Raw genomic sequence first — 10,278 nt, forward strand, 5'->3', positions numbered from 1 at the left:
AGTTTTTGTTTATATGTGTGTGTGTACTGTGTATATTTATCATGTTTATATAAAAAGACACACATACATTATATATTTTGAACATATTTACATGTATATATTTATATTCATATAATTTATATTATATATAAATATATTTAACATATAAACATAACATATTTTTCTGAAATATATACATGCATGTGTGTGTATTTATATATACATAATAAATATACACAGCACACACACATATGTTATGTACACAAAAAGTTTTATTTTGGATGCGATTAATTGTTGTCCAGCACTAATAACATGAATTGGGAAAAAAAAAAAAACGTTAAGTGAAATAAAATCAAATACAAAAAATGTAAACTTATTTTATTTCAGTTAGTTGGCAAGTTTCTAATTTTCACAGTTTAAGGTGAAATACTAAAATTACTAATAAAAGCTAAACAGACATAAAAAACAACAACTATTAACTGATAAAACCAACAAAAACAACAACAACAACAAAATTACTAAAACTTAAACAGCAATAAAATCAAATAAAAGCTAAACAGACATATTTAAAAAAGAAAAAAACCAATAAAACCAATAAAAAAAAGCACAACAACAACAAAAATGTCTAAAACTTCTAAAACTAAAATAAAAATAAAAGCTAAATTGACATATTTAATAATAATCTGCCAAAAAAACACAACAAAATTACTAAAACATACCAAAATGAAAATGAAAAATATAAAACAACTAATTCAAAATATTAATGAATACTCTCTGTTTTACATTCTGCAAGCTTGTCAGGCCTAGCAACAGTAACCAAGCGGGGTAGAGCTTAGCGAAGGGTCAACTGGAAGCAAACGTTTGTAAATGATACTTACAGAGAAGTCTACAGTGCATGTGCGAGGATAGCCAGGAATACCGGGACTAAACCGCCATATTGTCTCTAAATGATTGAAGAGTTTACCGTCTGAACACACTGCCTGAAATGGGGAATATAATTATTTACAAAATTTGTGTTTCCTTTCATTTCAGTGATGATGTTGTAGAGCACACAGAAGGCTTACTTTGACCAGATGTGGACGGACATGGCTTATCATTGAAGTGTATCGCTCAACAACCGGAGGGAAGCCCACTTCCAGGTGAGCTTTGGCATGACCGGCTCTTTTCATGATGGTCTGGGACTTTTTACACCACGGTACAAAGTGTTTGTAGTCATCCACGTTGGCTACCACATCATACATCTCTTGCATTGAGTACCTAAAGACCAAAATACAGGTACATCTTTTTAATTTTAGAATCAAGTTGAAATAAATACAAATACTTTCAGAAATGGACAATAAAACGTTGTTGTTATTATCAACTAAATTCATTTAGAATCATTTTTGTCATTTGAAATAGAGCTGAAATAACATAAAATATAAATGCTAGATGAAAAACAAACTTAAGAAATGAAAATCAGCAACTGAAATAAAATAAGTGTAAAGTGAAGTACTACTTAATCTGAAATTAAATTAGAGCTAAATAGAAATATAAAAACATTTTAAAAATTAAATATAACAATAAAAGCTCATTCAAAAGCTATAAATGTGTTTTGTTCTACTTTACGTAATTTCTATTGGTAGGTACTACTATTTATTCATTCATATTGTCTTTCATTAATGGTTCAGTATTTATGTCCCTGTTTTAGGTCTTTGTTTCCAGCTGCTCCACCTCCACTCGATCAATACAGCTCTGGTAATTTATTACTTAACACCACAAAAGCTTGCCTTCATCCTCCATGAGGAAAAAAGCAGAGGTCATTGTTCAGGATCAGACACTGGGTCAATCTTAACCTACCCTAGAATTAGTTCGTCAACTTACCCTAGTATTCTCCTCTCTGAATACTCTTTTCTCTTATTGGTGAGGCTGATGAAAGATCTCCTGTGATGAGTGGGAGTCAAATCCACTTCAGAGAGACAGAGAGCGCGAGGATGACGGGTCATCAGGATCCCGCAGGAGGACAGGTGTCTGACATACAAAAAATGCAAGATTCTGATAAATACAATGCATATAATACATACAGGAATGGTCTGCGATTATTGTACCATCATACTATGGTACTGAATGATTAGCATATTTCATATATTGTGAAATTTCAAAGAAATTACCATGGTACATGTCCAAAAAAAGATGATATTACCATGGTATCAAGCATCTTCACATAAGCCATGCTTCAAAATGTATGTGATTTACAGTCGTTTTAAGCAATTTCAGAATCTTCCCCCGCAGCCAGTTAACATAGTGACCATAAAATCCTCCTTGCTTCTTGTTACTACTGTAAAAATCTTAATAATTCTACTAGTATAAGTATAAAGAATCTTTCTGTCATTTTATATACTTTTTCTTTTTTTATTATGACAGCTGTGCCTGTGCCTCAGTGTTTTATTGTAACAAGAACTGTAATAATTCTGGTATTTCTGAAACGACATTTTCTAAATGTACGCAGAATAATTGATAATCAAACGTTTTATCCATTTCTAAGCCCTTATCAGGAGGTTTATGGTTATAGGGTTTATTACAGAATTTATTATCAAATTCTACGTTATCATATTTGTTTAAAATAATTTTTGCTTACATTTCTATTATTTTTATGCATTCTATTTTAATTTATCTTCCTTTCCATTCTTGATTCTATATCTTTCTTGACTATATCTTAAAACAAAATCTTTAAATTTGTATTCTTTTATTTATTTTATTTTAATTTACATTCCTGTCTGTTTTATATTCTATATCGAGTATCTCTTAATAAACAGTGATACAATTTTCGATTAAAATCAACAATATCAGATGCCATTTTAGGTCACACATATCGTTATTAAACTAAAATTGTGTATATATTGTCACTATTAAAATACATGGGTATTTTAATAAGCTTTTGGTACTGACAGCACAATCTGTGGATAATAATCGCGGTAACTACGGTATTATTATTTTTTTTTTAGGATTTTCCAGCTCGCTTTGTTCCGATATTTGTTCAGCGATGTGATGCATCAATCATTCAGTAGAAGCACCTTATATAATCTATTTAACATTTGTATGTTTACATAATGTATTCCACTATTCAAAGCGGGCTGCTGAGATGTAAACGCGGTGTTTTACCTGATGGGCCAGTGCTGTATCCTCTCTCTGCATTTATACGGGCTGCTGGAGCGACACGGTCCCACCGTCGCTATTTCCAGAAACTCACTGAATGTCCGCACACCCATCGGGATCCGCCGGGCGCCTCCTGACACGGCCATCAGAAATATAGAGCTTCACCTATTCAGTGTGTGTAAAATTATAACGATTAATCTCGAATAACACGATTAACACAGTAACAAGCAAGCGCTCGCTGTCATCTCTACGAGTAAATGAGACGTCGGTTGTTTTTTCAGTGACCAAACCCACGCTGTGCGTTAAATCATATTTCGACTTCAGTAGCCCTTAACCCTGCGATTCCGCTGAAACCGATTGAGGTTAAACCGGTGAAGCCTTCATAAGCTGCCGGCGTGCGGGACACACTGTTCTGATGCGGCACCGTGCAGCTGCCGCCCACTGGACCGGAGGAGGACAGAATGTCACATAAGGGACACAATCATTATGATTTAATGTCTAAACTGCCGCGTTTTATTTGAATCATGGTAATAAATTATATGGGTGCATAAATCCAATGACAACAATGAAGAGATATTAATAATCCCAGTAAGAGGGGTGTCATTTCACTCCACCTCACTAGGGGAAGATGTGCGGCTTGTGTACATTTCATAATAAAAGTCTACGAGCGAAGAATAAATAATAAAAAGACAGAAATTCAAAATGTCAATAAATGTATATTGTAATTTGTATATTGTATAGGTTTTCAAGTTTAGTTTATGTTTTAAAACATTTTTTTTGTGTGTTTTCGTCATGTATTATTTTTTTTTCTGTTTTAGTACTTCGGTTTTTCATCTAATATTTAATATTTTATTTGATTTATTTTCGCTTGATTTCGATTAGCAAAAACATAGTTTTTCGTTTTAGTTAACAACAACACTGTTTTATTGTCCCTTAATATAAACACTTGATAAATGCTCAAATAAACACTTGATAAATGCTTGATTAATTGAAAATGAAACGTCTAAATTGTTATAAGGCAGTCTTTCCTGAGCCACTTTTTAATAAGCTGATAATAAACCAGCCTTACATGTTCATATGGGTTTAATTGAATTTTATACTCACGTTTATTTATGTAGTACACGCGTAGGGGGTGATGGGAATTGTAGTTCTTCAAACTGCCTTACGTTAAGGTTAGTAGAAGCGCGTGGAAGTTGAAGTGAAAGTCCGTGTGCGTCTAACCTCACAATTTCTTGCGTTTTGCGTTTATGAACCTGAGAACACCTGCTGTAATGTCCACATAGATGTGCGAGAAACCTATTTTGTGTGATACAAAGTCCTCGAGCGGGTAAGTTTGTATGTCATTTGCATGTCAACAGCATAGCAAAACAACTAGCAAACTTCCTGTGTCAGTGCTACAGCAATACTGCATGTAGTTGTGGTAGGTGTCTTCATTTTATAGCCAAGGACATCAGTTTGTTTCATTATTTTTACTTTTATTATTTTCGCCTGGTTAATTATGTAAACTGGTTCTATTAAAAAGCTTGTAGTTGTAAATATGCAATATATATATATATATATTCAATAAAATGTTACATTAAAAGTCATTTTTGAATTTATGATTAAATGGGATCAATTTGATTTACTTTTTTTTATTTCCTTAAAGGAATATGGATTCTGTACATTGCTGGAATGGAGCAAAAGGTGACCAGATCCCCACTAGGGCTAGACCCATGTCAGACACCTTATCCAAACTGGCCCAACTGATCACTTGCATCGAGTACAAACCAAAACAACAGCGGTCTTCCTCCATCTGCAAAGACTGCGGCGACAAATTCTCCGACCAGAAGAGTCTTGAGCATCACCAGAAAAGAGAGCACGCCCTGCAAAAGCTCCATTGCTGTCAACACTGTGGCCAAAAATTTGCTTTGCTCTCTAGTTTGCAGCTACACGAATGTTCTCGCACCTCATCCATGTGCCAGACATGCATGGGGAAACCTCAGAGAGGTTCTTCTTGCCCTTCCTGCGGGACTGAATCTTCAGAAGATCCCTTCTATCATGACAATAGCCCCTATGCGTGCGCTCCATGCGGACAAGCCTTCAGCCACAAGCAAGAGCTGCTACTCCACCAGCAGGCTGGAGGCTGTGAGCCCGCCAAGACTCTCAAACCTCCTCCACCTTCAAATGTCTCCTCGCCTCCATCTCCTCCAAGCGCCAACTCATCTCTTACAACATGCACTTTGTGTCACAGAAAGTTCCATTCTTCTGCTGGACTTGGTTGCCACATGCGCTTTTCCCATGCGCACATGAAAAGCAGCACAGAGAAGAAAAGAGTTGTCATTGTAAGTACATTGAAGAAGAAGAAGAAGAAGAAAGTTCTCATCTCAAGTACGTCGTTTCCATGCCGTTCCTGTGACGAATCATTTCCTAAGATATCACTCCTCCATCAGCACAGGAAAGAGGAACACCGGCGGGAGATAAAGGTGAGGAAACTGCAGCGAACCTCTTTGAAGACCACCAGGCGAAGGCGGAAAGGTGAAACATATCCATGCCTCCATTGCGGAAAAGAGTTCCTGCACCATCTGACGCGTCTGGCGCATTTTAGACACTACAGCTCTCACCATGAGACCCACCTCAAATTGAGTGGCAAATCATCCGGCGCTGACGCAGCTGGGTTCTGCCCAAAGGCAGCTAAGGAGCTCAGACCTTCCCAAGAAAAAAGACCAAGAGGTAGACCTAGGACCAAAAATCTACCTGTTTTGATGGAAACCAAGCACATGGAAGAAGAGCAAATGGATAAGCAGGATGATAGTGATGAAGACGAGGATGCCGAGTATCCTTGTACGTCATGCGACCAGGTCTTTAGCTCCAAAGCTAAGCTGCATGTCCATGAGAAAGTCCATGAGGAATTCCCTGAGGAAGTCCCTGAGGAACACGCTCAACCAGCCGACACATGCAGGTGTTGTAGTGTGTGTACAGGTGGGATTCCCCTCGCTGAGATTCCAGAAGATTGTGAAAAGAAAGTCTATCACTGTGTGCCATGTGCCGAGGCGTTCATAGCCCTGAACACTTTTCTAGAGCACTGCCAGACACATCTGATACGTGAAAATGAAGATGAATTCAGTGATGATTGAAAGAGCTTCCATTTTTTCTAAGGAATTGTTCACTCAAAAAAAAAAAAAAAATCACATTTTCTCACCATCATATTCTAATCATGTTAACTGTTATTATTTTTTCTTACAGAACATACTTTTTTTTTTAAAAAGAACCATTGCATAAATTTAGACAAAAAGCACCTTAAAAGTGCTTCTAAAATGAATATTCTTTACATATTTGTGTATGCATATAGGTTTTTATGAATAAATAATTGTGGAATTGAAATTATTTGGTGAACTATTCCTTTAAGAATGAAATCTCTGTCATCATTTACTCACCCTAATGTCATGGCACATAAAAGGCGATTGTTTTGAAAAATACTGATAACCGAAGCGTTTTGATTCCCATTGACTTCCATTGTATTTTTGTGCATTTAATGGAAGTCAATTTCAACTAAAACGGTTACAAACATTTTTTTAAATATCATCTTGTATGTTCCACATAAACAGTCATACATGCTGACATAAGGGTGAGTACATGATTTGATTAAATTTTTGGGTGAACTGTCCCTTTAAGGGCAGGGTAATCAGTCTGCAGATGTTCGGGCTATCAGGAATTATATTCTGCAGGCATTTTTGGTTTTGGTAAACTGGCTGAATATTATCAGTATTTTACAGGTTTTGATTTCTGTGGTTCATGAGGTATAATGTTGTACACAGGCCAACTCCCTTCCACCAATCTGAGCCAAACTGCCAGAAAAATAATAGAGGCCTTTGATAAGATCGACAAGCCAATTGCATTTTGTCAGATACGGGTACCTAATTAAAACCACTTCAACTCAGTGCATAGTTCTGCTTCAGGATAAATGTTCTCATACCTCTATACCGATGTAGAAGTCATATCCATTATATTACTGTGAGAATATGGTGAATTTAATATTTTGACATATACACATAAATGAATTATTTTTTCTAGATGGCCAGTGCCTTGCTGAAACACAAAACCAGCTTAATGTATGTACTGCTTCTTGTTGTCTGTCAAGTTGGAGGATGTAATATCTTTGTATTTGCTACATTCGGCTACTGAAGCGTTTCAGCTTGTTTTATTATATAGCATTTTACTTACATTGTGAAATTTCTGTTTCTGTATTTCGTAAACTACATGAAACAAAGTAAGCTTTATTCTTCTAAAATTGTAGAAGCTTTACAGATAGTAGCATGCCTTATATACATGATATTTTATGCTATCAGACCAAATATTGCAAGTATAATTTCATAACTTTCTTACTAGACTGGATGAATGAATTATGTGCTGATATGAGACCTCAGATTAGGTGACTCGGGCAACAGAACAAGTCCATTTTATTGTTTAATATGTATATCAGGGCTTCTTAACCTTTAATAATCGTCATTTGTTTCTGATGTTTTATGTAACACTTCTAACATTTTCTCTTCCTAACACCAAAGGCTGCAGTGATTTTTTTTTGCACTAACTTTTTTTTGTTGTCTTTGAACACTGTATAATACTCACTTTATGACTCAAATTGAAAATGATGTGGCGCACTGCAAAAGTGTAAGTGCAAATATAACTATATTCCCCCCCCCCCCCTAGTATCACCTGCTTTGTCCCAAGATGTGTGATGATTTTTTTTCTTTTGAATAATATTTGTCAGAAAATTTACCTCATGTTATGCATTACATTGGCATTGTTTTCGAATAAATTGTTTAAAAAGTTTTGGTAGTTTTTGTTTATTTTTTTCACTTAAAAAAAAAAAAAATCACACCAGTAGCCCAAATATGGCATTAAAGAATATTTTGTTTTTCCGAAAGACAAGCGACATTACATTGTGCAATGTTATTGAAGTTCATCCTCCGCTACAATAGGGGGCGATATTTCACACGGTGACTGGTACAGAAAATCCCGCGACCTAGTACGCCTCTTCCGCCACTGTTCATACATTGTTTGAAACGTGTTTCAAACAAACTGTCTGATCTAACGAAATAAACATGAGCAAAGCACACCCGCCCGAGCTGAAAAAGTAAGTATTTCAAGCCTTTTGTTGATTGTGATCGTAAGTCTGTTAGAAATGCGTTAATTTGAGCATCGCGTTATTCTACTGCGCTAGCCGGTTTGTCTGCATTTATTTCACAACTACATTATATTATTCCAATTTAACGCAGAAAACCCACATGCTATTTAATTTTTGTTACACTTTCATATGAATTCGGTTTAAATGTTTGGTCCAGTATCTGTAAAACAGTACCTGTTTTGTTCTTGCCTTTTAGGTTTATGGACAAGAAGCTTTCACGTGAGTATAATGCAGGATTTTCTCATGTGATGAGAATGTGAAATCTGGAAATCTCCATAATAATATCCTAGAAATATTTTATTTCAACAGTATGTGATTGTAACCTTGAATGCAAATAAATAACCTTATCTAAATGTATGTTCTTCTAATAAACCCACATGATAACTCTGTTCCGGATCTCTGTCAGTTCAAATATCCGTTTCTTCTGTAAAGATGTTGTTTTCATGCACACTTTCAGTTAAGCTCAATGGTGGCCGTCATGTTCAGGGCATCTTGCGTGGATTTGATCCCTTCATGAATCTGGTCGTTGATGACAGTATAGAAATGGCTCCTGGAGGACAAATGAACTCCATTGGGATGGTGGTCAGTACTTAATATCACAATCTGGTATCAAACAAATTACATAACTGATGGTGAAACAAAACTAGCTGGCACAAGTATCATATAGATAGACATTATGTTCAGGTAATAGTTCTATTGTTATATTTAATTGATCATGGATATTGTATATGTAACGGTGGCCAGCGAGTAGGTGCTGTGCAGGTAAACCTCACTCCCCTGATCTCGAGAGACGCAATGGCGACTGACGCTAGTGGCTGCAGTCTTTAGCCTCCTTGTTAGTGCATCCGCCTCCCATGCCGGAGACCCGGGTTCGAGACCCACTCGGAGCGAGAACGAGGTGTGGCGGTGAGGACCCGGGATAGAGGGGTTACATTGGTGCCGTGACCCGGATGGGAGTGAGGCTTAGGGGGGTGAGTGTAACGGAGGCCAGCGAGTAGGTGCTGTGCAGGTAAACCTCACTCCCCTGATCTCGAGAGACGCCCTGGCGACTGATGCTAGTGGCTGCAGTCTTTAGCTTCCTTGTTAGTGCGTCCGCCTCCCATGCCGAAGACCCACTCGGAGCGAGAACGAGGTGTGGCAGTGAGGACCCGGGATAGAGGGGTTACATATATCACTCAAAGATCAACAAACAGCTTTGTTCACTTCTCACATTTCCATCACTGATGTGATGTGTTTTATTCTGTGCAATGATGAATGCTCTTTTTGTGTCTCTTCAGGTGATTAGAGGAAACAGTATAATCATGTTGGAGGCTCTTGAACGAGTATGAGGATGATGCCCACTTTTTTTTTTTCCCTGCTTCTTTTTTTGTATCCAGCAAATATGGAAAAAATGGATTTCTCATGTCTGTTCACAACAAAGACTTAATATTAAAGCAGAAATCCTTGATTGTGTTGAAAAATATTGTTTTATAAACACCTTCCTTGTTTTATGTACTTTCCTATGTCTGTAGAAATGTGTGTACACAATTCATACATTTTTGTGAATAAATGGACTACAGTGTGATTAATCCAAAGTCTTTTTGTAATTCACTTTTCATTAATATTTGGTTTCATATTCAAACTGTGTCAACATTTCCATTGCCTTGGTAGCTGTATGCATTTGAAGCAAATCAATAATCTTGACTTGTTAGGACTTCAAAGAGTCAAATTCTGTTAAACTGTAAAATGTGCCTGAAAAACTCAAATGTACAGTTATTCTTTGTCTAATCTAGCATTGTTAGATATGTTTTTTTTCTGTTGCCCGTGATAGGACAGGATATGATAATAAATGTCTTGGTCCAAAAAAATAAATTCTGTATAAAAATGTCTGCAATAAATTAGAAAAAATATGTTAGTTCATTGTTTTTTAAATGCTGCCAGTATACTTTACTTTCCAGTCCTGTGTCGTGTGATGGCTTTTTATTTACTAAGCGTAGGTAAGCTGCAATCAATCTCCTTTAAAT

At 36.3% G+C, this 10,278-nt stretch overlaps 3 protein-coding genes across 3 annotated transcripts in view; 2 read left to right on the forward strand and 1 right to left on the reverse strand.

Annotated features, from left to right (window-relative positions):
* The window catches only part of LOC107671896 (coenzyme Q-binding protein COQ10 homolog A, mitochondrial-like), a 14,827-nt gene extending 11,075 nt beyond the window's left edge, over window positions 1–3,752 (reverse strand). The window contains exons 1-4 of the mRNA XM_016464905.1: window positions 3,118–3,752; window positions 1,840–1,986; window positions 1,044–1,236; window positions 858–959 (exon numbers count right to left, since the gene is read on the reverse strand). Coding sequence (XP_016320391.1) covers window positions 858–959; window positions 1,044–1,236; window positions 1,840–1,986; window positions 3,118–3,257 — 582 coding nt within the window. The 5' untranslated portion in view covers window positions 3,258–3,752. The remainder of the gene's footprint in view (window positions 1–857; window positions 960–1,043; window positions 1,237–1,839; window positions 1,987–3,117) is intronic.
* A 501-nt stretch (window positions 3,753–4,253) lies between these two features.
* LOC107671835 (zinc finger protein 91-like) lies at window positions 4,254–6,447 on the forward strand. The gene is made up of 2 exons (XM_016464821.1): window positions 4,254–4,438; window positions 4,757–6,447. The coding sequence occupies exons 1-2, from the start codon at window positions 4,395–4,397 to the stop codon at window positions 6,222–6,224; spliced, it is 1,512 nt and encodes a 503-aa protein (XP_016320307.1). The 5' UTR covers window positions 4,254–4,394; the 3' UTR covers window positions 6,225–6,447.
* Window positions 6,448–8,078: 1,631 nt separating this feature from the next.
* On the forward strand, window positions 8,079–9,839 carry LOC107671841 (small nuclear ribonucleoprotein G-like). The gene is made up of 4 exons (XM_016464828.1): window positions 8,079–8,224; window positions 8,472–8,494; window positions 8,733–8,857; window positions 9,553–9,839. Exons 1-4 carry the CDS (start codon window positions 8,193–8,195, stop codon window positions 9,601–9,603), a joined length of 231 nt encoding a protein of 76 aa, XP_016320314.1. The 5' UTR covers window positions 8,079–8,192; the 3' UTR covers window positions 9,604–9,839.
* Window positions 9,840–10,278: the final 439 nt, after the last annotated feature.

This window comes from Sinocyclocheilus anshuiensis, unplaced genomic scaffold (assembly GCF_001515605.1).
Source record: "Sinocyclocheilus anshuiensis isolate Anshui unplaced genomic scaffold, SAMN03320099.WGS_v1.1 scaffold1089, whole genome shotgun sequence".
Taxonomy (NCBI): domain Eukaryota; kingdom Metazoa; phylum Chordata; class Actinopteri; order Cypriniformes; family Cyprinidae; genus Sinocyclocheilus; species Sinocyclocheilus anshuiensis.

What these genes read in the sequence shown, in the direction of transcription:
- LOC107671835 (XM_016464821.1), top strand. Translation starts at nt 4,395, where the DNA reads ATGTGCGAGAAACCTATTTTGTGTGATACAAAGTCCTCGAGCGG. An exon ending in GATACAAAGTCCTCGAGCGG is followed by an intron (nt 4,439 to 4,756) that starts GTAAGTTTGTAT and finishes ATTTCCTTAAAG; the next exon opens with GAATATGGATTCTGTACATT.
- LOC107671841 (XM_016464828.1), top strand. Translation starts at nt 8,193, where the DNA reads ATGAGCAAAGCACACCCGCCCGAGCTGAAAAA. An exon ending in CACCCGCCCGAGCTGAAAAA is followed by an intron (nt 8,225 to 8,471) that starts GTAAGTATTTCA and finishes CTTGCCTTTTAG; the next exon opens with GTTTATGGACAAGAAGCTTT. An exon ending in TGAACTCCATTGGGATGGTG is followed by an intron (nt 8,858 to 9,552) that starts GTCAGTACTTAA and finishes GTGTCTCTTCAG; the next exon opens with GTGATTAGAGGAAACAGTAT.